The sequence below is a fragment of the Phaenicophaeus curvirostris genome, chromosome 2 (assembly GCF_032191515.1).
Source record: "Phaenicophaeus curvirostris isolate KB17595 chromosome 2, BPBGC_Pcur_1.0, whole genome shotgun sequence".
Classification (NCBI taxonomy): domain Eukaryota; kingdom Metazoa; phylum Chordata; class Aves; order Cuculiformes; family Cuculidae; genus Phaenicophaeus; species Phaenicophaeus curvirostris.
This window is the reverse complement of record NC_091393.1, coordinates 40479611-40502682: the sequence shown is the minus strand read 5'-3', so window position 1 is coordinate 40502682 and position 23072 is coordinate 40479611. Positions and strand designations below refer to the sequence as shown.

General features: G+C 44.0%; 1 protein-coding gene across 2 annotated transcripts in view; it reads left to right on the top strand.

Moving 5' to 3' along the window:
* The first annotated feature begins 6711 nt into the window (after nt 1-6711).
* Nucleotides 6712-23072, top strand: part of MCM9 (minichromosome maintenance 9 homologous recombination repair factor) — a 50071-nt gene continuing 33710 nt past the window's right edge. Inside the window, exons 1-6 of one of the 2 annotated variants that reach the window (XM_069851765.1) lie at nt 6712-7097; nt 11033-11349; nt 13187-13268; nt 14145-14345; nt 17312-17437; nt 18710-18829. In XM_069851765.1, coding sequence (XP_069707866.1) covers nt 6788-7097; nt 11033-11349; nt 13187-13268; nt 14145-14345; nt 17312-17437; nt 18710-18829 — 1156 coding nt within the window. In that variant the 5' untranslated portion in view covers nt 6712-6787. The remainder of the gene's footprint in view (nt 7098-11032; nt 11350-13186; nt 13269-14144; nt 14346-17311; nt 17438-18709; nt 18830-23072) is intronic. The other variant, XM_069851766.1, reaches the window with a different exon arrangement.

Here is a 23072-nt window from a genome sequence, read left to right as displayed (position 1 = left end):
ATCATAAAGACTGTAGAGAAGCAACAAATCTAAGTAGCTGACTTGAGATGTGAGGAACCCAAGACTCTTATTTATTTACAATATTTTTAACCAACATGTTCAAAAAGATACCGGCTTTGAAAAAAACTTTCTTTACAGGGGATGTCTTGCTTTCTTCTGCATATGTTCAATGTAATCCAATAAATTACTGTTAGTATTCTTCCTAGGCAAACACTAAAACTTTTTTTACTACAATGAAAGTGAATCTCTAATTCTAAATGTTGTAATTCTAAATGTTGTTCAGCTACCATTGGGCATTGTATCAGTTTTATTTATGTATACATTCCCTGGCAAAAATCTTTAAATGGAAAGAGACTCATTTCCCTGTACAATTCTATACAGAAATCAGCTTGCAGTTCTCAAGCTAATTTACTTTGCAGTGTAATTTGGTCATGCAAATTAACACCCATTTCTTCAGATACTCTACAGTAACTGGAAGTACCTGTAGACAATATAAAATCATAGACTCATAGAATAGTTTGGGTTGGAAGGGACCTTAAAGATCATCCAGTTCCAACCCCCCTGCCATGCACAGGAACACCTCCCACTAGATTTGGCTGCCCAAGGTCCCATCCAACCTGGCCTTGAACACCTCCAGGGATGCGGCAGCCACAGCTTCCCTGGGCAATCTGTGCCAGTGCCTCACTGCTCTCACGGTGAAGAAGTTCCTCGTTATGTACTGAGCTCATGTAACAACCAGGCAGCCAAGCTGAAATAGAACTTTTCAGCATGACCAACTGCTGAAGTCCAGTTCTCTTAAAAATAGGACTTGTGATTTGTGGGGCTCAACACTGGGGTCTTCTACTGCACAACTCTGTTAACATTTATGGTTTTGAAGCACATACACAATTAGTCAACCCAAGCTTTGTCAACTGTAGAAAGCACACTGCAAGTTCCTAGTTTAACAGTGGGACCCAGGAGGTGAAACACTGATCCACTCTGGACTCCTCCGCAGTCCTAAGGATGAGTTTATAAATTGCCTGTCACTAAGGCAACTCTGTTATTTTCAGAGTGAAGCATGGTTCAGAGGCCTGTTCACAATAAACAGCTGGCTGAACACAATGAGAAGCAGCTGCTGCCAGCAGCACTGATAGCAATGTTGCTAGGAAACGGGAAGAGCTGAACTTAAGAAAATGAAAGCGTAATTCAGTAATGACTACCAAAAATCTGGCTTCATTATGACAGTGAGTACTCTTGGAAATTATCCTCCCATCTTCAACCTGACAGATGAACAGAAAATTTTAGAGAGCAGCTGATTTTTTAGCTGGAACTATAGCTGTTTAACTTCGGTTACAGATCATCAGCTGTGACGGCTGGGGCACAAAGAAGAGCCAGCACACTTCAGGCAGTAAATACCATAAACAGCCTCAGTCAGGGCTGGCAACAGACACGCCTCAGGGCAGAGACTGGAGCCAAAGTTTTGCAGTCATATGAACATTTAACGATATTCATGCTGCTTAGTCTACAGCTGTGCTTAACCTGTGGGATCCATGAGCCCCTCTCAGCACTTGTACAGTCTTGCACACTGGAGTGGGACACGTACCAGCCACTCTGACCGTGGCATTAGTAGGTAGTTCTTGTACTCTCATGGGACATTTCCAGATTGAGGGCACACTATATTCTGAAAAACTGAAAACCAGAGTAGTTTTCAAGTCTTTGTCTTTTCCCTCATAATCACACAAGACTATCAGAAGTGTCCTGAAAGCAAAACCAGTAATAGTGGTTTGTGTAATAGAGTCATTCACATAGAAAGCAGAGATGAACCAGGAAAGCATTTTGAGCCCAGGATGTGAGAGCCTTCCAGGCAGGTAGCAGCCAGCACTGTCTCCATCCACTCATGTGAGGTAATTACTTTTTCTTGTCCTATTTTGTATCACTATTTCAAAAGAGGCCACCTCATTGGTTTTCAAATGCATGTGATGTATTTTCTGGTCACTTCTTTGAGTCAGTATTTTTTCATTACTCAGCTAAACACATAATTGTTACTAGTTATTAGATAATAATAAAATGATAAACACTTCCATTTTTTTCTGGTAGAAACCTAATTGCAACCTTTATACACCAATATTAGTTACTTGCTCTTTAGTTGTAATTACCTGTTCCATTTGCTGCATTCTTGTTCATCCTGCCGCTCTGGTTGTTTAGGCTACGAAATGCAGCGTCCGAGTGTTGTGTTTTTACCCCAGCTGGGAACTAAAAACCACACAGCTGCTCGCTCACTCTGCCCCTACAGTGGGATGGGGGAGAGAAACAAGGTAATACTTGTGGGTTGGGATAAAGGCGGTTTCATAGGACACAAAAGGGAAAATAATAATAATGGTAAAAGAATATACACACAATGCAATTGCTCATCACTGCTGGCCAATGCCCAGGCAGTTTCTAGGCAGCAGCTGCCAAGCCCCTTGGCCAATTCCCTCCAGTTTTATTTCAGCACGATATCATACAGTACGGAAGATCCCTTCGGTCAGTTGGGGTTCGCTGTCCCAACTGTGGCCCCTCATAGCTTCTTCTGCACACTCAGCCTTCTGGCTGGCAGGGTGCTGTGAGAAACAGAAAAGCCCTTGACTTATTTTAAGCCCTGTGGCCCAAAATATAGCACTATACCATCTACCAGGAAGAAATTAGCTCTATCCTAGCCAAAACCAAGACATTGAGGAAGCACAGATGAAAGCCTCCAGGAAATCACAAAGATTATAGCTGTGCCATAATACAAGCCAGGTAACTGTGCTGACCTGACAAACAGCCGAGTCACATCATGAGAAGAAAGCTGCCTGTTTTTGGTGCTTTGCAAGAAATTACCATAAACTGAGTAGACCTGACGATAAAAGTGTATTGTGGAGATAGGGCTTGTGTGACAGTCCACCCAGGATAATCTTTACCGGGAATAATTTTGAATTTTCACAAGAAGAAGAAGCAGCAAAATGGTTTTTTTTCCTCTAGAGACATATCTAGGGGTTAAAACATTTCCTTTTTACAAGAGACTGCAGTCTTAGACTTTTGTTGTAAACACCATTTCCTTCAGATGAGGATTCGGGCAATGCTGAAGACATTTGTATTTGCAAACAATGCAGGACAGATAACTGATATCCACCGATTTACCAATAATTCATATCAATAATTCATCATTACTACAACCCAGCAATGGGAGTGAGGAGCTCAGTGAAGAAGTTCTAAAATCCTTCAAACACTTTGAAAGTAAGGGGGCATGAATTTCTTCTCTGTGATACCACAAGACTTGATAATCTCTGTCTTTAAGCCTGGCATTCAATTTTGAAACAGAATTGACTATCTAAAAGATGAAAGATTTCAAGTAGTTAAAGCATGTTGCTGTCTTGCAATACGTGCTCAGAGGAAAGACCATACAGATAGGAAACTATTCAAAAGAACATCCTGAAAATCCTGGGCAAACACAAAAGCTTTATAGACTCCAGCAAACACTGGTTTTCCTGGCTATATTAAAAATAAAATTCCCAAACTCCTCAGACTGTGCTGTGATGTGCCCTCTTTAAGAAGGGGGAACTGACCGGTTTGTTAGGCAGCTACCTTTAAAGAAGCCAAATTTGGACTTTGTGGTATTTGTAAACCAGGATATCTGTGTGTGTGTAGGAAGCAGCAGCAAATACGAGCTTCAGCTACCTTGCGGCTGCCCTGGCTGCACAGCGCCCCTCCTTCCTCCGACTTGCATGGAGTCATAGAATTGCTAAGGTTGGAAAAGACTTCTAAGATCACTAAGTCCAACCATCAACACACCAGCACCATGCCTACTAAATCATGCCTTGGAGTACCATATCTACACGCTTTTTTAACACCTCCAGATAATAATGACTCCACCGCTTCCTTGCATAGCCAGTTCCAATGTTTCGCTGCTCTTTCAGTAAAGAAATTTTTCCTAATATCCAATCTAAACCTCCCCTGGCTGTTTCATAGAACCATAGAATAGTTTGGGTTTGAAGAGACCTTAAAGCCCACCTGGTTCCAATCCCCTGACGTGGGCAGGGACACCTCTAGCCCAGGCTGCCCAAGGCCCCATCCAACCTGGCCTCGAACACCTCCAGGGATGGGGCAGCCACAGCTTCCCTGGGCAGCCTGTGCCTGTGGTTCTGCCTCCTAGAAACAAAAGGTCCAGCATGAGATTTAGTGTCTAAAATTCTGTCACTTTTCCCCCATTAAAAAGGGATATTGCTCCGCTGTACAGCACAGGAGAACTTCCCGCAAGGAATCACACCTGGAGTGTTGCGTCCAGTTCTGGAAACCCCAACACAAGAAGTGTATGAAACTGTTGGAACAAATCCAGAGGAGGCTACAAAGATGATCGGGGGCTGGAGCACCTCCCGTGCAAGGACAGGCTGAAAGAGTTGGCGTTGTTCAGCCTGGAAAAGAGAAGGCTCCGAGGAGACCTTATAGTGACCTTCCAGTACCTGAAGGGGCTACAAGAAAGCTGGAGAGGGGCTGTTCACGAACACTTGTAGTGATAGGACTAGGGGGAACGGCTAAAAATTGGAAGGGGGGAAACTTATACCGGACATCAGGAAGAAATTCTTCACAATTTGGGCAGTGAGGCACTGGCACAGGCTGCCCAGGGAAGCTGTGGCTGCCCCATCCCTGGAGGTGTTCAAGGCCAGGCTGGTTGGGGCCTTAGGCAGCTTGGGCTGGTGGGAGGCGTCCCTGCGCATGGCAGGGGCGTTGGAACTGGATGGTCTTTAAGGTCTCTTCTATGCCCTTCGCACCCCCGCACCGAGGCGGCCCGGGGGGGAGCTGGGACCGCCGCCCCTTCAGCGGCTCCCAGGACACCGGCCGTCCCGCAGCCCCGAGGCAAACGCCCACTCCGCGCAGCCGCCGCTAGGCTTGGGGGAGTGGAACAGAGCCGCTCCTGCTGCCGCGACTGGGCTGGGATCACCGCCCCTCGCCTCCCGCCCCTCAGGCCCGGAGCAGGTCGCCCCGCGCTTTCCCTTTACGGCATTAACGGGGAGGAGAAACCCGCCCCGCCCTGCCCGCCGCGGCCAGAGCGCGCAAGAGCGCGCCGCCGCGGCGCTGATTGGCTGGAGGCGGTGCTGATTGGCTGGGGGCGGGACAGATTGACTGGGGGCGGGACTGATTGGCTGAGGGGCGGGACTGACAGGCTGAGGGGCGGGACTGTTTGGCTGCGGGCGGTGCTGATAGGCTGGGGGCGGGACTGATTGGCTGAGGGCGGGACTGATTGGCTGAGGGCGGCGCTGATTGGCTGGAGGTGACGCTTGGCTGGGGGCGGTGCTGATTGGCTGATGGGCGGTGTTGATTGGCTGGGGGCGGTGCTGATTGGCTGAGGGGCGGGGCTGAGGGGCTGGAGGCGGCGCTGATTGGCTGAGGGGCGGGACGGACAGGCTGGGGGCGGGACTGATTGGCTGAGAGCGGCGCTGATTGGCTGGGGGTGGCGCTGATTGGCTGATGGGCGGGGCTGATTGGCTGGGGGCGGTGCTGATTGGCTGAGGGGCGGGACGGACAGGCTGGGGGCGGGACTGATTGGCTGAGGGCGGCGCTGATTGGCTGGGGGTGGCGCTGATTGGCTGAGGGCGGCGCTGATTGCCTGGGGGTGGTGCTGATTGGCTGATGGGCGGTGCTGATTGGCTGGGGGCGGTGCTGATTGGCTGGAGGCGGCGCTGATTGGCTGAGGAGTGGTGCTGATTGGCTGGGGGCGGTGTTGATTGGCTGGGGGCGGTGCTGATTGGCTGAGGAGTGGTGCTGATTGGCTGGGGGCGGGAATGATTGGCTGGGGGCGGTGCTGATTGGCTGAGGGGCGGGACGGACAGGCTGGGGGCGGGACTGATTGGCTGAGGGCGGCGCTGATTGGCTGGGGGCGGCGCTGATTGGCTGAGGGCGGCGCTGATTGTCTGGGGGTGGCGCTGATTGGCTGATGGGCGGGGCTGATTGGCTGGGGGCGGTGCTGATTGTCTGGGGGCGTCGCTGATTGGCTGGGGGCGGGACTGCTTGGCTGGGGGCGGTGCTGATTGGCTGGAGGCGGCGCTGATTGGCTGGAGGCGGCGCTGATTGGCTGAGGAGTGGTGCTGATTGGCTGAGGGGCGGTGCTGATTGGCTGGGGGCGGGAATGATTGGCTGGGGGCGGCGCTGATTGGCTGAGGGGCGGGACGGACAGGCTGGGGGCGGGACTGATTGGCTGAGGGCGTTTCTGATTGGCTGGGGGCGGGACTGCTTGGCTGGGGGCGGTGCTGATTGGCTGGGAGCAGTGCTGATTGGCTGGAGGCGGCGCTGATTGGCTGAGGAGTGGTGCTGATTGGCTGGGGGCGGTGTTGATTGGCTGGGGGCGGTGCTGATTGGCTGAGGGGCGGTGCTGATTGGCTGGGGGCGGGAATGATTGGCTGGGGGCGGTGCTGACTGGCTGAGGGGCGGGACGGACAGGCTGAGGGGCGGGACTGATTGGCTGGGGGGCGGTGCTGTTTGGCTGGGGCGGTGCTGTTTGGCTGGGGCGGTGCTGATTGGCTGATGGGCGGTGCTGATTGGCTGAGGGGCGGGACTGATTGGCGGGGGGCGGTGCTGATTGGCTGGGGGCGGCGCTGATTGGCCGGCGGGCGCGGGGCGGGGCGGGGCTGCCGGTTGGCGGGAAGCGGCGCGCGGGCGGCGCGCGGGCCCGGGGCCGCGCTGTGAGGAGGGGCTCGCGTGGCCGCGCTCCCGGGCGGCCTCCCTGATGGCCTTTCCCGAGGGAGAAGCGAAGCGTCCCGCGTGACCCGCCTGGAAGGCGCCGCCGTGCGCGGCGATGGCGCTGAGCGCGGGGCAGGTGGGCCTCGTCGGGCAGGTGTTCGAGTCTTACGTGCTGGAGCACCACAGGGACGAGATTCTGGGCATACTGAGCGAGCCCGATGCCGAGGCGCACTACCCCGTCGTCGTCGATGCCCTGACGCTCTTCGAGACCAACATGGAGATTGGGGAGTATTTCAACGCCTTCCCCAGCGAGGTCCTCACGGTTTTCGACAGCGCGCTGCGCAGGGCTGCCCTGGCCACGCTGCAGGCCGCCACGCACCCTGAGGGGCTCAGCCTGAAGCAGAACCTCCACGCCAGGGTCTCGGGTGAGTGGCAGGGCGAGGGGTGGCACCCGGGGTGTCTCCCAGGTTGTGTTGCCAGATTTCCTAATTCCAAAGCAAACCATGGCGGCGTCACAGGAAGGAGTTAGGTGTAATTCTTGCAATTTCAGCATTACGTGGAATCACTTGCTTGGAAAAGACCTTGGAGATCATCAAGTTCAACTGTACCATCTCCCTAAGCTCTCCATTCACTCATCTTTTAAACACTGGGAGTTAGTGACTCAATCATGGCCCTGGGCAGCCTGTTCCAGTGCTTGATAACCCTTTAGGTAAAGATTTTTTTCCTGATGTCCAGTCTGAACCTCCCCTGGCACAACTTGAGGCCGTTTCCTCTGATCCTATTACCTGCCATTTGGGAGAGGAGACCAGCACCCATCTCACTACAACCTTTCAGGTAGCTGTAAGCAATGATAAGGTCTCCCCTTAGCCTCCTTTAGCCTAAACCACCCCAGTTCCCTCAGCCACTCCTCGTAAGACTTGTTCTCTAGCCCTTTCACCAGCTTTGTTGCCCTTCTCTGGACACGCTCCAGCACTTCAATGTCTTTCTTGTAGCGAGGGGTCCAAAACTGAACACAGTATTTGAGGTGCAGCCTCACCAATGCAGGGTACAGGGGAACAATCACTTCCCTGATCCTGCTGGCCACCCTGTTTCTGATACAAGCCAAGATGCCATTGGCCTTCTTGGCCACCTGGGCACACTGCTGACTCATATTCAGCTGGGTGTCAACCAGCAGCCCCAGGTCCTTCTCCACCAGGCAAAGCAGCAGGGAATTTTTGAAGTGGTAGGGAGTTGCTGGTGTTTGTTGTACAGAAATGAACATGCGCAAGCACATGAAGTTGTGTAGGCCAAACCAGAAAAAAGCTTTGGCCGTTCCCGATAGAGTGCACGCAATGGTTGGTGTTTGTTGCTGGGTCAGGACTTAGAACGAAGCCTTTCTGTAACAAAAAGACTCCTCAGGTCAGTAGTTGGTCTCACATTAGTTCTCTTGTTAGCCAGAAGGTCTAAAAAAAAAAAAAAAAGTCTTAGGGGAAGATACAAGTGTGTAGATTTTTCTTGCAGGTTGACTTCCTTACTGTGTTATTTGGCTCATGGTCTTGGCACCAGTCATCTCCCAGAAGAGGCAAGGTCTAAATTTTGAGTTGTCAAACAACAGTTTAGTCTGAAATTGTCAAATTTTATGCTTAACTAGTTGTTATAAAATTACTTGTTCTAAAATTGGAATGAATTGTTGGAAGCCATGATTGATAATAGAGGATTTAGTCCTTTTTTTCACTACAGGTTTGTGTGCAGTTATTCTTAGTGGGAGGAAATTTTTAGTAGCTTTCAGGTGTGGGAAGTTTAGAGTGCAGATTCTGAGGTTAAAATGCCCGTTTTGCCTGTCGTGGTGAACTGGGTCAACAGTGGCACGGTCCCTTCTGGTTAGTCCTTATTGTAACTATTTGAAGCTGTCCAGACTGCAAAGCCAAGAGCTGGTGACCTGTGTTGGAGTGGTTCATGATCATTCAGTCCTTTGGCAGCTTGAACTTGGATGAATCACGGTCGCTAAATAGACCTGTGTTTTTTTCCAGTAAGTTTCAGTAAATATATTGTTGTTAAAACATATATCAGACATAAAATTAGCCTGTTGTTCTCATAATGCTACTTTCTCAAGGTTTTTAGGGAAAAATTCCTCCCCAGATTTAGGACTCAATGAATCTTGTATGCAGCTCCTAAGTATGTGGTGTAAAAGGATGGCCTCTGTGTTGTCTTCACTAAAAGGGTTATCAAGCATTGGAAGAGGCTCTCCAGGGAGGTGATTGAATTACCATTTAAAAGATGAGGTTGTCAGGGATATGGTTTAGTTTTGGTCAGATATGGTTGAATTTGATGATCTTAGAAGTCTTTTCCAACCAAGCAATTCTATGATTCAGGCTTGGACTGAAGTGAGGAAAGATGTTTTTGCTTATGCTAGGTATAAGAATGCAACCTTGGTGCGCTTAATGCCAGTGAGGACAAGGGCACCCAGGAGTTCAAAGAAAGACTCCAGGAGTGTGAATATAGAGTGATTAATAATGGATGATTACCCCAGGTTCACTGAAGAAAGTAAAAGATTAAGTTGTTTATCTGAATTTTAGCATTGGAGGAATTTGATTGTATAAATTCTCCTTTTGCTACATATCCATTAAAAGATTTTTCCTTAGTTACTGTTAGCCTGAGCCCCACTGTGTCTGTTACTGATGGCCTAGCTGCTTTAGTAACTCAGTTTTACACGTGATTACAGGAAAGCCAATTCAAAGAGGCACATACTCAAAGGAAGAGTTTGTCAACCAGTCAAATATGATCAGAATGAAGGCTCTTTTTTTTCCCCATTAAGACTCCTGTCTCTTCAATCAACGAGATGATTACATTCGATATCCTGACAATAGTGCTGCATCTCTCTCTAGTGTAAGATGTGTTATATTTTGTGAAGGTTTTTGAGTTGCACCAATACTGACCTGGGAAAAAAGATGCCGAAACAGTTGGAAAAATAATGGGGTTTTTCTTTTTTTTTTTTTTTTTTTCTTTTCCTGAACTGAATAAAAATGCAAACCTATAGGAGAAAAAGAGTTTTCAACAGGTTTGGTAGAATATATAAATAGATGGGTTACAGTCAGCCAGAGAAAGGTGTTTGCAGTTCTACATAATACTTTATTTCTTTTCTAGTTTATTTCTGCTTTACTTTTTCTTTACTTTATTCTTTTACTCTTTGAAACAAGTTTAATATTTAAAAATATTTTCTCTAAACAAAAGTAAAAGGTCACTTTGTTTAAAAGCATTAAAACAGAATGTTTTGGCATGTCTGATACAGAGCACTTGAATTTGAAAACGCTGAAATAAATATATGATGTGGGTTTATTAGCTGCCCAAAGCTACTAAGAAGATTTCACCTAAATGCAGAAGTAGTTTTGGTCCCCTTAGAAATGTTGTTTTCCAGCAGGTTTATTATTTTACATCTCTGTTTCCTAGCTCTATTTTGGAAGTTAAACTAAGAAATTATTTTAAGAGCAGATAGTTTCTTTTTAAGTTGACAATTACTAGTACCATGTAGTTCATACACTAACTTCTGAAGAGGTGATATTCTGATGCTATCCTCAAGTGTGCATTTCAGAGACCATTTATTTCTATAAAGACTTTGTAGGCTGTTGAGATAGAGTAATCTTCCTGAGGATTTTAGCCACTGTGATGCATAGTGATGGCCACATGGGTGAACGCTGGAGCTGGATCAGGACTCCACAGAACTGGCTGCTGGGGTGGAATTAAAGGAGAGCAAATGCCAAGAAAATGTTCTGTCACTTTTAACAAGTGCATTGGCTTTGGTTGTGTTCGTAACCCCTTTATATTCTTTTTATACCATCTTCCTTGTGCTTGAGATTTACTGGTATGCAATGTGGATTTAAGGTCTAATGCTCACAGACTATGAGTTTTAAATTTGCTTTGACTTAAGAATTCACACAAGATTAGGAGTTACACTTGTTTAACTGGGAATAACATTGAACCACAGTTCAGCAGCATACGTAAAATTTTGTAGTTCAGATAAATGAGTTGTAGAATAAATGGTGTTTGCCAAAAGATCATTTAAATGAATAAAGAAATCTGAGAACATAGAGACCTATTTCCATGCACAGGAACTGTTCATGTCTACTCAGCCCTTGTCAAAAGCATGAGAGTAAAATGGCAACATTTTCTGTTAGTGCCCAGCAGCTGATGTTTTTCACTGTCTGAGGCAGCGAAATCAGACTTATGGTACAACAGATGAATTATTGAATCACATTTGTGAAACAGTAGTAATGATGGCTACTGCTAACATGTCTGGTATTTTTTCTAGTCTTTCTGTTTAACTGCATTGTCAGTCCCTGTTTTATACACACAGCCTTATGCTGCGCTCCTCTTTGTTTTTCAGGTTTGCCTGTTTGCCCAGAGCTGACTCGAGAGCACATTCCTAAAACCAGGGATGTGGGTCACTTTTTGTCTGTTACTGGGACTGTCATACGTACCAGTTTGGTGAAAGTTTTGGAGTTTGAACGGAGTTATATCTGCAATAAGTGCAAGCATGTGTTTGCCGTCAAGGCTGACTTTGAACAGTACTACGCGTTCTGTCGTCCATCAGCCTGTCGTAATGAGGAAGGCTGTAACTCAACCAAGTTCACGTGTCTCTCTGGAACAGCCTCTTCTCCTGCCTGCTGCAGGGACTATCAAGAAATCAAAATTCAGGAACAGGTAAAAGAAAATAAGATGGAGGAAAAGGGAAGGGTGTTAAAGTACGTCTCAAGTACCAAAATAATTAGCTTACTAAAGGAGGCATTTAGGGCTTGATTTCCTGCTAGAATAATGTAGCTCTGCTAAGTTTAGTGAAATTGTTCATGCTTGCATCAGAATTAAGTTTTTGATTAGACTTCCATTATTAGGTAACTTCAATTCAGATTGTACAGAACGCCCAGGACCCATGCATAGGTCAAATATCCAGGCTGTATCCTTGTAACACCAAGTTTGTGCTGTTCCTCTAAGGACTGAAGCTAGATCAGTGGTGGCCAAGGCCAGCTGTAGCAATGCAGTATGGTGTCTGCAAATGACTGTTCCCCTCAGTCAATACTGAATTTGACGATTACTGAATATGTGCTCCTCGCAGAATTTGCATCTGTTTTTCTGAAGGTAGCCCTGGGTGGAAGTATAGCTGTGCTGGAGAAATAATCGGACCTCCTTTTATGGTAGCGTATAACTAAGACAAAACTGGCACAAGAAAATCTACACTGTGTGAAAATTGAGAATAAGTAGGGTGTGTTGCAGGCAATGTTTCTGTGTTTATTTTTATGTTCAGAGTCGTTTTGATAAATCTTTACTGATATCTCGTCAGTTGTTTCAGGGCTTTGATTTTATATATTAAGAGTATAGCGGTGCCAATCTACATGCAAGATGTATGAAAACAGAAATTAATTACATTAGAAATGAAGCTCGTTAAAGTTCAGAATAGCAAAAACTATTTCTAGGAAATAAGCCCTATGGTGCATATTTATATTACGATTGTTTCTGACATATGGTTTCTGTGGCATTTTTCTTGTTGTACTATATGACACAGATCTCTGTGATGGAAAGGATTTTCAGCAGCATGGGCCTATTAAACACGAAGTTAAACTAGGAATAAATTTCAGTTGTGGTTTTTACTGAGTTCTGCAAGTAACTGTGTATGTGCCACCAGTATTGACAGTGATGTGAACTGCCTGTGGCCATTTAGATAATACGTAAGGATGAATTAACCTTGCTAGGCACTAGAGAGTGAATAAATCTAGAATTCTGGCACGTATGACCTGTGCTGCAGAATGAAAAGGTACTTCTGATCATTGTTCTTGTGCAGTGGATAGTCTAAAATCTCTTGCAAGCTTTAAGTGTAAATGGAAATAATGCTGGTTGGAAATAGACTGTGAAAAGACTGCATAGACTTTGCCCAGGAGAAAAGAAAAATAATTATAGGAGTTACTGGCACATTTGTCAATATATGCTTGTCTGGTTGTGTGTGATTTGGTTTTTTTTCTGTTGTTGATTTAATCTTTGACACCTAGGTATAAACTTCTATCTCAACTTGTCAGATTATGGTTAAATACCAGAAAAATACAGACAATAATCTTTCAGTATATACTTCACTGAAGGGTTATCTAACTCATGGACATGCTTCAGTACCCAAAGTAAACTTCGCATATTGAAGAAGTATCTAAAAATATCTCAAAGCATTTTAAAAAACCCCAAAACTACGAACTGCTCTTTCAAATGACCTCTTTTAGCGAGCTTTTCTTGAGCAAGGTACTGAAATCACACTGCACCTCCCAGGAGAGAGTACCTTCATCTAATTTAATACTGAATCCCATTTCTGTTAATATCAGCATTAAACGTCCATTATCAAGTTTGTAGCAGGAGTGGCATGTTTATTGTGTAAGTTTTGTGAGAAAATGCTAGGACTGACCTCAGTTCGAGGAGAGGAATGTAGGTCCTTAAGCCAGAGCAGCTATAAAGAGCTTTTGAAAGGTGCCTTTCTCAAGAAGTGCTTTTCCATCCTGTCTCCTAGGTTCAAAGACTGTCTGTTGGAAGCATCCCTCGCTGCATGGTGGTTGTTCTGGAAGATGACTTAGTGGATAGTTGCAAATCTGGTGAGGATACAGCATGTATCGCATATGTTTGTACCATAAGCATTTTTATTTCTCTATTTGAGATGAATCTTCACCAAGTAAGCTGTCAGTGCTGAGGGCTTGTTGAATGAGATACGTTCATCTGTCATGTTGCTGTTTCAGCTTGGACGTTAGCATGGCATTTGAAGACTATTCTAGAAAATATCACATATCCCTGTGTTACATGTGTTACCACTTGACAGATCAGTTTTGATAAGTAACGTGTTGAGGAAACTGGTCAGCACCATCACTCTGTAGGTTTGGAAAGCTGGGTAAGCTGACCTCCATCTAAGGAGTGTTGCAGGTGGAAAAAGCTATATGGCATTTGAAAAGGAAGCTTATTGGCAAGAGGGTGTATGAAGAATGGACTAAAAGGTCTTCAGATAGGCACATGCCCACAAGAAACTAATTTCTGTTTGAACTTTCTCAGAAGAATGCTGTGACCAGAATGGAAATGAGTGATTCTGGAATTCACAAAAGTTACCGGAAGTCAAATAAATCTTGGCTAGGTTTTTTGTGTAGTAAATCTAACAGAAAGAAGCGCTTCTACTGTTTACTGTGAATTCCTGTTTTCTAAAGGAAGAAACAAGCAGAGGTGTGCCTTTAAGAATTCACATGCCCTAAACAGAATTAGAAAGTCATAGCAAAGTTCCTACCACAGACATAAGCAATCTACCTAATATTTGCTTTAGACTCCCACTAACTGTGGGAGGTTTGATTTTTGTTGTTGTTTTTTTTTTTTAACCTTATCAACTATAACACAGGATCTCAGTTGCAGTATTGTGCACTACAGCTAACTGACACGTCTGCATGTCTGAAATCTGATGTTACTTTACTAAATTTTGTTGTTACCTCCAGGAGATGACATCACAGTGTATGGAGTGGTAATGCAGAGGTGGAAACCTTTCCGTGAAGATGCACGCTGTGACTTGGAGCTTGTTTTGAAAGCCAACTACATTAAAGTAAACAATGAGCAGCTAGCAGGGGTTGCAATTGATGAAGAAGTCCGCAAGGAATTTGAAGACTTCTGGGAAAAGCATAGGAATGATCCCTTAGCAGGTTATAAGTCTTTCAACTTTTAAATAGGATGCTTGACCAGACATAAGTTAAATCAGGAGTGAAAATACAGTGATTGAACACTTTCCCCCCAATTATCCTATCCCACCACCTGTTTCTCCAATAATAATAGTTTTTCCAGTACAGGAATATGAAATTCTTACATTACTATTACTGGAAAAAAAACCAAACCAGTACTGCATTTATCTTCTTTCTTTTGAGCTTTCTAGTCAAGTGTTTTGTGGAACATTTATTAATAAGAAATGAGAAATAATGTAAGTATCAGGGACAAATAGGAAAGCTTTTTATAGTTAAGAAAGAAATAGTGTGGACCAGATCTGCTTTTAGTCAGCATAGCACTTGACTCTGGGGTGAGAGATCCGACTCCCTGTCTCTGCATCCCAAATTAAGCTGTGAATCTTTACCACAGAGCACAGCACATCTCATCTTTACCCTAACTCTTGGATGCCTCAATTAAGGTGCTGTAAAGCCTCCTATCAAATACAGAGAGATTCTCCCAATTCACAGTGGCTTTCAGAACAGCCAGATTGTTTAGGACACTGGCTTCTAAATTTATCATGGTGTGCAGTCAGCCACCTAGGAACTGGCAGGAGCTGTGGCTAGAACTCTGCCCCTCTACATAATCTAAGTGCCTCCTGAACTGTGGGGAAGTTCAATGGACTCTTTAGTATCTCTGTCACTGAACTATCTCAGGCTAACACTCCACCTTTTAAAACCCTGAAATGGGCTTAATCTTCCTTCTTAAAAGGCAAAGAGGAGGAAAAGCAGGTGGGAATGTTGCCTATGGCAGCTTGAAAATTGGAGCATTCACATAAAAAATTTGTGATCTTGTCAATGGCAAAGATTCTTAAGAACTGCCTTTCCTGGAAAGCAATGTAATTGCTAGCCTCCTGCTGTTTAGAACAAGAACATTGCTTCCTCCTGCTGTTTGGAACAAGAACATTTCTTATCACCCTGGTTAGAACTGCTCAGAAAGTAATTCAGGATCCTCCTTGAAGGTCTCATTTAATCTTTCATTCTTGGGACAATTTTTGGAATTCTGCAGGGAACAATGTGATTTAATGCAATATTAACCCGTTCAGAATAAATAAATCAGTATCAAGTGGCTACGAGAAAACTGAGGTGGAAATCAAAATGACCCTGACTGGCCATTTGTCTGAATTTGAGTCCCCTCAGGTGAAGGCAGAGATCAAATTGAACAGAATCATAGAATGGTTTGGGTTGGAAGCGACCTTAAAAATCACCCACTTCCAACTCCCCTGACATGGGCAGGAACGCATTCCGCTAGATCACATTGCTGAAAGCTTCATCCAACCTGGCCTTGAACACATCCAGGAATGGGACATCCACAACTTCCCTGGGCAATCTGTTCCAGTGTCTCACCAACCTCACAGGAAAAAAATGCCTCCTAATATTTAATCTAAATCTCCCCTCTTTCAGCTTAAAACCACTACTCCTCGTCCTATCAGCACACTCCCTGATAAAGAGCGTAGCTTTTCTGTAGGCCCCTTTTAAGTGCTGGAAGGCTTCTATAATGTCGCTCTGGAACCTCCTCTTTGTTGAACAAGCCCAACTCTCAGCCTGCCCTTGAATGGGAGGTAGTCCGGCCCTCTGACTATCTTCCTGGTCCCCCTCCGGATTTACTGTAGAGCAGAGCCATGAAGGTGATCAGAGGGCTAATTGACTAAGCTTAGAGTCAATCAGAATTTGACTAAGGAGTCTAAGGTATAGACCATTTCACAACAGAATGTATGTACTAATTGTTACTACTGCATTTTTGTGTCAGTCAGTTCCTGATGCTGTGTATTAGGTGTCCTGAGGAAGTCTGCTGTGGCAGGCTTTTGAGGGAACTTACACAGGTGACTGTTTTTTCTGGATGCTACCTAGGAGGAAACAGAACTCCTGAGCAGCTCAGCACTGACAAGGGAAATTAATCTGAAGTCAAATAGAGGCAACTGTGGAGTTAAATCTTGAGTTATGCTGACCAAAGTTTTTAAAAAATTATTTTGGGGCAAAGATGTGTTAATTCCCTCAGAAGACCTCCACAAGAAATGCATATGGCTCAAGTCACCTACTAGGTTCCTACATATTTCACCAGTAATGTGTACTTGCATCTAAATTTAAAACACTAAGTTAAGAATTAAAAATTGGCCACTCTGTTTTATTTCCTAGCAATGGGAGTAATGTATGGCATTCAAGCTGTGATCCCTTATGTGCTGTTAGTGTCAGAATCTTGAAGGACAAGATTAATTCTGTTGTACACCTCCCAAGCCAACATTATCATAGCAGATGAAATATTCTATTGGTGGAAGGAGACTATGGTAGGGAGGAGGAGAGGGTCAAAGGGGCCTTTGACACAGAAGGATCAAAGGAGAAGGGAGATTCAAGACAACAATGAGAAAAGAGCCATGCTGTGGGTTACAGATTTAGGGCAAAATACTTCAAGTGTTAGACGTTTGCTTACTTTTCTTAACTATACAATGCAGGGGGTTTTCAAGGGGTTATTTTGAAATCTGGAAACTGTTAAGTTTTATCCTTCATAGCCACTACACCTTTATCTGTGAAACAAATGAATTTGCATGGTGGCATTTCATTAGTGCCTTTTTGCAAGATATCCAGACCATACATTTATTAAATTCCAATAAGATTGGTTTTGCTGCTTATCAAAGTGGAAGACTTAACTTCTTTATAATGAAGGATGTTTAGGTAAAGAACTGCTTTGGGTCCCATTTAAAAAAATAAAATAATAATAATCTTCTCTCTGCCCTGTACCTCTTGTCAGGAAACAGACCCAAAATGTTTGTCAGTGTATGTAGGACTGTGGACATAGGAGAATTACTTCTCAGTGTACACGGGACAGTGTACGTGGGACAGTGTACAGAAGTCCATGGGAAACCAAGTTTTACACCTAGGACAGTGCTGAGTGTCAATTTTTGCTCCTGTTCTAGGGAGGAATGAAATTTTGGCTAGCTTATGTCCTCAAGTGTTTGGACTGTACCTGGTGAAGTTGGCTGTAGCCATGGTGCTTGCTGGTGGTGTGCAGAGGACTGATGCTGCTGGAACTCGAATCAGAGGTTAGTATTGTTTGCAACAGTATCACATCCTTTCTAGCTGTTGTTCCCATCCCTGTCTTTACCCACATCCCACCCCCCTACAAAATCAAACCAGTAAGGTTTCAGAAGCATAATCATCCCATTTTATTGAGTGAGAGCAATTTTTTGAATAATGCCGAGTATTCTTCCAGAATCTCAGACAAATAAAGTGGGTGTCTAGACATCCTCTTTCTAGTTTAATTTTTCCTAAATAAAACCGATTAAAAGCAGGTGTTCAGGATTCTGTTAGGTAGAATATTAAAGGCAGTTGTTTTAGAGAAAACTTAAACTCACTTTTTATTGTATAAATGACATTTTGAAATGATTTCTAGTAGAATATTCCCAGCAGTATTTGGCATCAAAGGATGGAAGATTAATGTTTCCTTATTATGGGTCGCTATAGTACATTGAAAGGAAAAATAAAAGGATTAATTTTACTTCCTAATGCTAGACTTTTCCACCTGTGATTGTCAGCACATCTCACCTAGTTCAGTACTGCAAGTTATCTGCCTGCTGATTCTCCTTCTGTTGTTATTAGATGGCAATTCTGCCATGTGCCAGGTGGCACACAGGTCATAATCTATGTAGGTCATACTAATTCTAAAGTAATATGTGTGTATATACAAATACAAGATTTTCTTAATGCTCCACCAGCTAAATAAAGTTACAGACTTTATATTTGAGTTGAAGTTGTATTAATGTCTTGTAGAAAACAATGAAATAATTTTTGACCACTTCAATGAGATCATAGTTGTCTGATTTCTATCACTGTTCTGTTTTGAAATTACTAAGTTGTGTAGCTGTTGGCAATGTAACCGGATTAGTTAGGAAGAACAACCTGCTGATTTTGTTAGTCTTTTTGCAATAATTTAAGTAACTGAATAGTGGAATGATAACTAAAGCCTGGTTTCCTTTTGTTTTGTGGTCAAGAGTTAGTTAAGTCTGAGAAATGAATATTTTAAAATGTAAGAACTTGCATTACGGGAAGTATGTCAAATACCTGCTAATACTTTTAGAATATTTCTTGGTAAATATTTCGCTTGGGTGCAGCAATATGACAAGATGCTTTTATGAAACAATATATTTATCACACCCAAAAAATAGTGTGGTCCCAAACAGGATTACATGTTGTAATGTGTATGCAGTGATAAACATTGGGTGAATAATGAGAAGTATTATTTAATTCTGAGTGTTTTGTGTGCATCTTTCTCTGTATATGAACCATCTACTCTTACATCAATGTTTTTCCCCAAGGTGAATCACATCTTTTGTTGGTTGGAGACCCAGGTACAGGGAAATCTCAGTTTCTCAAGTATGCAGTAAAGATTATACCACGCTCTGTGCTTACTGCAGGAATTGGATCTACAAGTGCAGGTATGTGCTTTTTCAGCTGGAACACTTTACTTTCTTCACTCAGGTATGTTTATAGAGAGGCCGCCTATATATATATATGAACGTATATGCTCAGGTCATATGGTTACAGTTGAAGCAAAGAACTGCTGTGGAGGCATGTGAGGCTTGACATGACTTTACAGAAGGGCAGTCCTATCCCTTCTGTATCAGCTTAGCAGCATGATGAGCTTCTAACAGGGAATGTTACAAGCCTTTTCCAGAGGCACCTCTCACTGTTTTGCTGGCAGAGGGTGATCTGGACCTGTATTTTTAGTGTTCTTCCCAGCTATGACAAATCTGATGTCTTTCCAGAGCTCACACTGTGTGATGGGCTAGCATCATTTGGTTTCTTCTGAACAGATAATCTCCTCTCTTCTGTTCTTTTACATGTTCTGGCTGGGTGCCAGTGTGATTTCTGCTTACTTTCTGGAAATTCATCCCTGTGCCAATGAATTATTTCTGATTCATAAAAACAGCTTCACAGAGAGATCTTTTTTTGTTTGTGTGTTAAATTTAGTTATGTCCCAGCTGGCTCTGAATGCCAGGTATCTTTACAAATTCTTCTGGGATCACGTGCAGGATCAGATTACATCTCCAAATGACTTTATTTGAGCAAATGTGACTATTACAAGTACATTCCAAACTGCGAAATAATAATGGACAAACCCCCGTGTCTCAGCTAGCATGTGTAACTTGGATGTTTCTCAGATAGTGCTGCTTTTCCTTTTATGTCTGGGAAGGGGCATTATTTATACATGGAAAACCAGAGAATAAATGTTTCCCAGTTCTGTAGCTATGTTTACATGTGCATACTGGGTCTTCTGTAGCTGTGGAAGAGGAACATGATGTTCAACATACACATTCTGGTGTACTGGGAACTTCTTATGAAACATATGCCTCTGGTTTTCCATTCAAACTGTTGACAGATAGGTCTGGAGAGAAGCCAGGGAGAATATTTTGGCTCAGCATAACCTTTTGTTCTGTGTTAAGAACCGAGAACAGGCTGGATAATTTAAATTTTGCTAGGAGACTGACAGTGACCTGCACTGAAATTTTGCCAAGCATTTCAATGTGACCTTGCCCACCCGTGTCAGTAGTAATCTCCCTGTATCAGCTGCTCTTGGCCTCTGATGTTGCTGTTGCCTTCTTCACCACATCTCCCTGCTGTGCTTCATTTTCCATGTGATCTGGTTTCCAGCTCAGCCATGATAGCTTGGTTCAAAGACATTTCTCAGTTCACAAGCTTACTGTGGTATGTGTGCCATAGAATCGTCTGTGATGGATATGTGGAAATGGAATTTCAGGTTGTGAAAGGATCATCTTGAGTGTTTAGATCATCTACGTTTCACTTGAATCTTCCTTATATTTTAAAAAGCCTCTCCCTGCCTCCTTCCCTGCCCCAAAATATGACAGCAGGTGCAACCATTTTCCACTTTAAGATTCTTTTGGAACCTTATCACAAGTGAAATTTGAATTTATAGCAAGAAATATTGTTAATCCTAGTTTAATTTCAGGGAACCTTTTCATGGCTACAGCTGCTGGACTAAAGCATTTATTTCTAGTCCAGGAGTTTGAATTATAATAATTTCTTTGCCCTCCCTGTGCAACAAATGTCTTACGAATATGTTTGTAACTGTACCTAACATTGATTTTGTCAACTTGCTCATTGTGCAGAAGCTCTAAATGATGAGTTTAGAGAACGATTAAATTCTCTTCTTGTAATTTCACGCTTGAGATTACCAGTTTCTGCTTTCTCATGAGAGTCCTAATGCACATTTTCCCCTCCAGCGTACAAAGACCAAATCTATACCTTCCACTTTCAACTAGTTCTTTACTTTATATAAAAAGCAGTCTGGATTGCAGTTTAATTGCTAGCTCTGGGATGACAGATACACCTGAGATCTGGTAAACCCTGGAGAGGTGCTGGGTCTGTCTGCACAGTATTTAGGGTTTTTAAAGGCCTGGCTCATTCTATCCAACTAGGCTTTCACCTCAGAATCACAGGAAGTCATTTGGGTAGATTTATTTTTTTAGAAATTGAGGTAGTTTTCCAGAAAGACGGAGAATTAGTTAAGTTTAACAAAATTTCTCTGTGGGTTCCCACCTTACAGCTGAGTTTAACCCACTGTTGTCCAGTCCCCAGAGCCATAGTGCTGCTTGTGCATTTTTGGATGAGATAATGACTAGTAAGAAAATATTACATTTTCTCCTGTACCTTGAGATCTGCAGTGACAGATTGAGTGGTGTGTTTGACTCCAGAAGGGCAAGAACCAACACATGCCTGCTGCTGGCAGGTCTGGATCTTACGGACATCTGAGCCAGTCTTTCTGCTGCTTCCCAGTGCACATTTAGCTGTTCACATTTCTACAGAGTTTTGTTTGGTCTTGTGTCCCTCCGCAGATGGACTGCTTCAAGAATTTTGTGAACTGTGTTTAGAACAGCTTGTCTGAAAATCTGGGAGACTATCAGCTGTTCCTCTAGCTCTCCAGTTATGTATTATAAGCCTTCTTGAGCTGTATGAAATGCAGCCTTCTGGCCTCTCCTCTTGCAGCCTCTACAGAGCCTTGAGAGTACTGCCTTTTTGCTTACACTTTGTAAGGCTGACATTGTCCATATGCCACCACCTGTTTGCTACTGTTTTGGTTTTTTTTTTTAATTTTCATTGAAGACATCTAATTCAATGGGAAACAACCATTTTTCATAGTAGGCCTCTCACCCTTCATAGGTGCCAGGAGGGCTCTAGGTGCCAAGTTGTTTCTTGGTCCATTAGTAACCAATTAAAGTGACTGACATGAGCCATCCAGCTATGGTTATGGAGTACATGGTGTTGGTATCCCGAGGTACACAAGATGCTGAAACTGGAGATGTTTCTCCCTGTTTGTAATTCCCCAAATTGTCCCCAGGCACTCCCTAGCTGATACAGGCCAAGGCGTGCCAGGGAACAGTTTTTCATATTGTAACCCTGATAAGATTATTGATAGAGGTGCAGCCTGTAGGCCACTCTTCTTGGATCTCCACTTCTAATGCAGGATTCTTGTTCTCCTGTACAGTCATAATTGTACATGAAGTATTTTCTGTCAGCATGTGTCTTGAAAATATTTTCCTGAGAGCCTGACTTCATTGGCTGTTCCTTAAAGAGTTGGGTCTCAAGCTGAAGAGGCCTTAACTCTATAGGAAGTTTGCTAAACTTCTCGAAGGAATCAGTTTTGATTAAACCTTGTCAGAGAGATGCCTCTGTAACAATGTCTCATCACTTGCAAATCATTCAGTTCTCTTAATTACCTATCAATAATGTTGCTTCAGGGCGGCTTTGTCCTGAGACAGAGCTTACCTTGACTACCTCCATGCACAAGATTATTTAGCCAAGTAGATATTTGTCTTCAGAAATTTTGGCTCGTTCACACATCTATATATGAAGACCTGTAGTTAGGATGCACAGGAAATACAGCCTGAGCCACATCTTCGTCACATTGGCTGGAGGTTTCAGGCCTTACATGCTTCTGGTATAATATGCCCAGGCAGGCCTTCATTGGGCTGTTTGATCCTACTGTTGAAATGGCAGGTATTTCAAGCAGTTGATTTTTGGATGGATATCCTGCCTTTAGGATTCCCTTTACCACACCATAAAGCCTCTGCTTCGTCTCAGTGTAGTCTGGCACACCTCTCTAGTGAGACCCCCTTATGTTGAAAGGTAGGCCTCCTTATCTCGTGGTCCAGGGGTGTTTTGGAGGGACACCCAAGAACTCCTTAGAAGCTCCTGATGTTTCAGCCAGTCTTTACCTGTGCTGTTGGCACGTAGCTGTTGTCTCTTATGTCTGGCACAGCGCTTCTGAGGCACACACACCTCCTTCCTTTGATGTCCTCTATCTGCGGGGGGGCCAGTCACAGCCTTCTTGCCATGGACAATGAGTACCCAGCCATGCCTCCAAGCCAGCATTACCAAGAGCTGGAGATGTTGCAGTGTATCATCCCTTCATCCCCTCCTGAAAGGGTCTTTGCTTTCTAAGTTCCAGATACAAATCTGGGTGCTGCCTTTAATAGAGCCTCCCTAGTGACTCCAGCTAACTCTTCTTCCTTAGAGTCTTCTTTGCCTGGACCAAAAATCAAGCACAAATCCATCCGTCTTCTGCAGCCCTATTGCACACTCATATTACACACTACAAGACCAGCTCTTAAGAAGCAGAACTTTAACTAGAAACATAAATACAAGTGGGAAGGCAAGCAT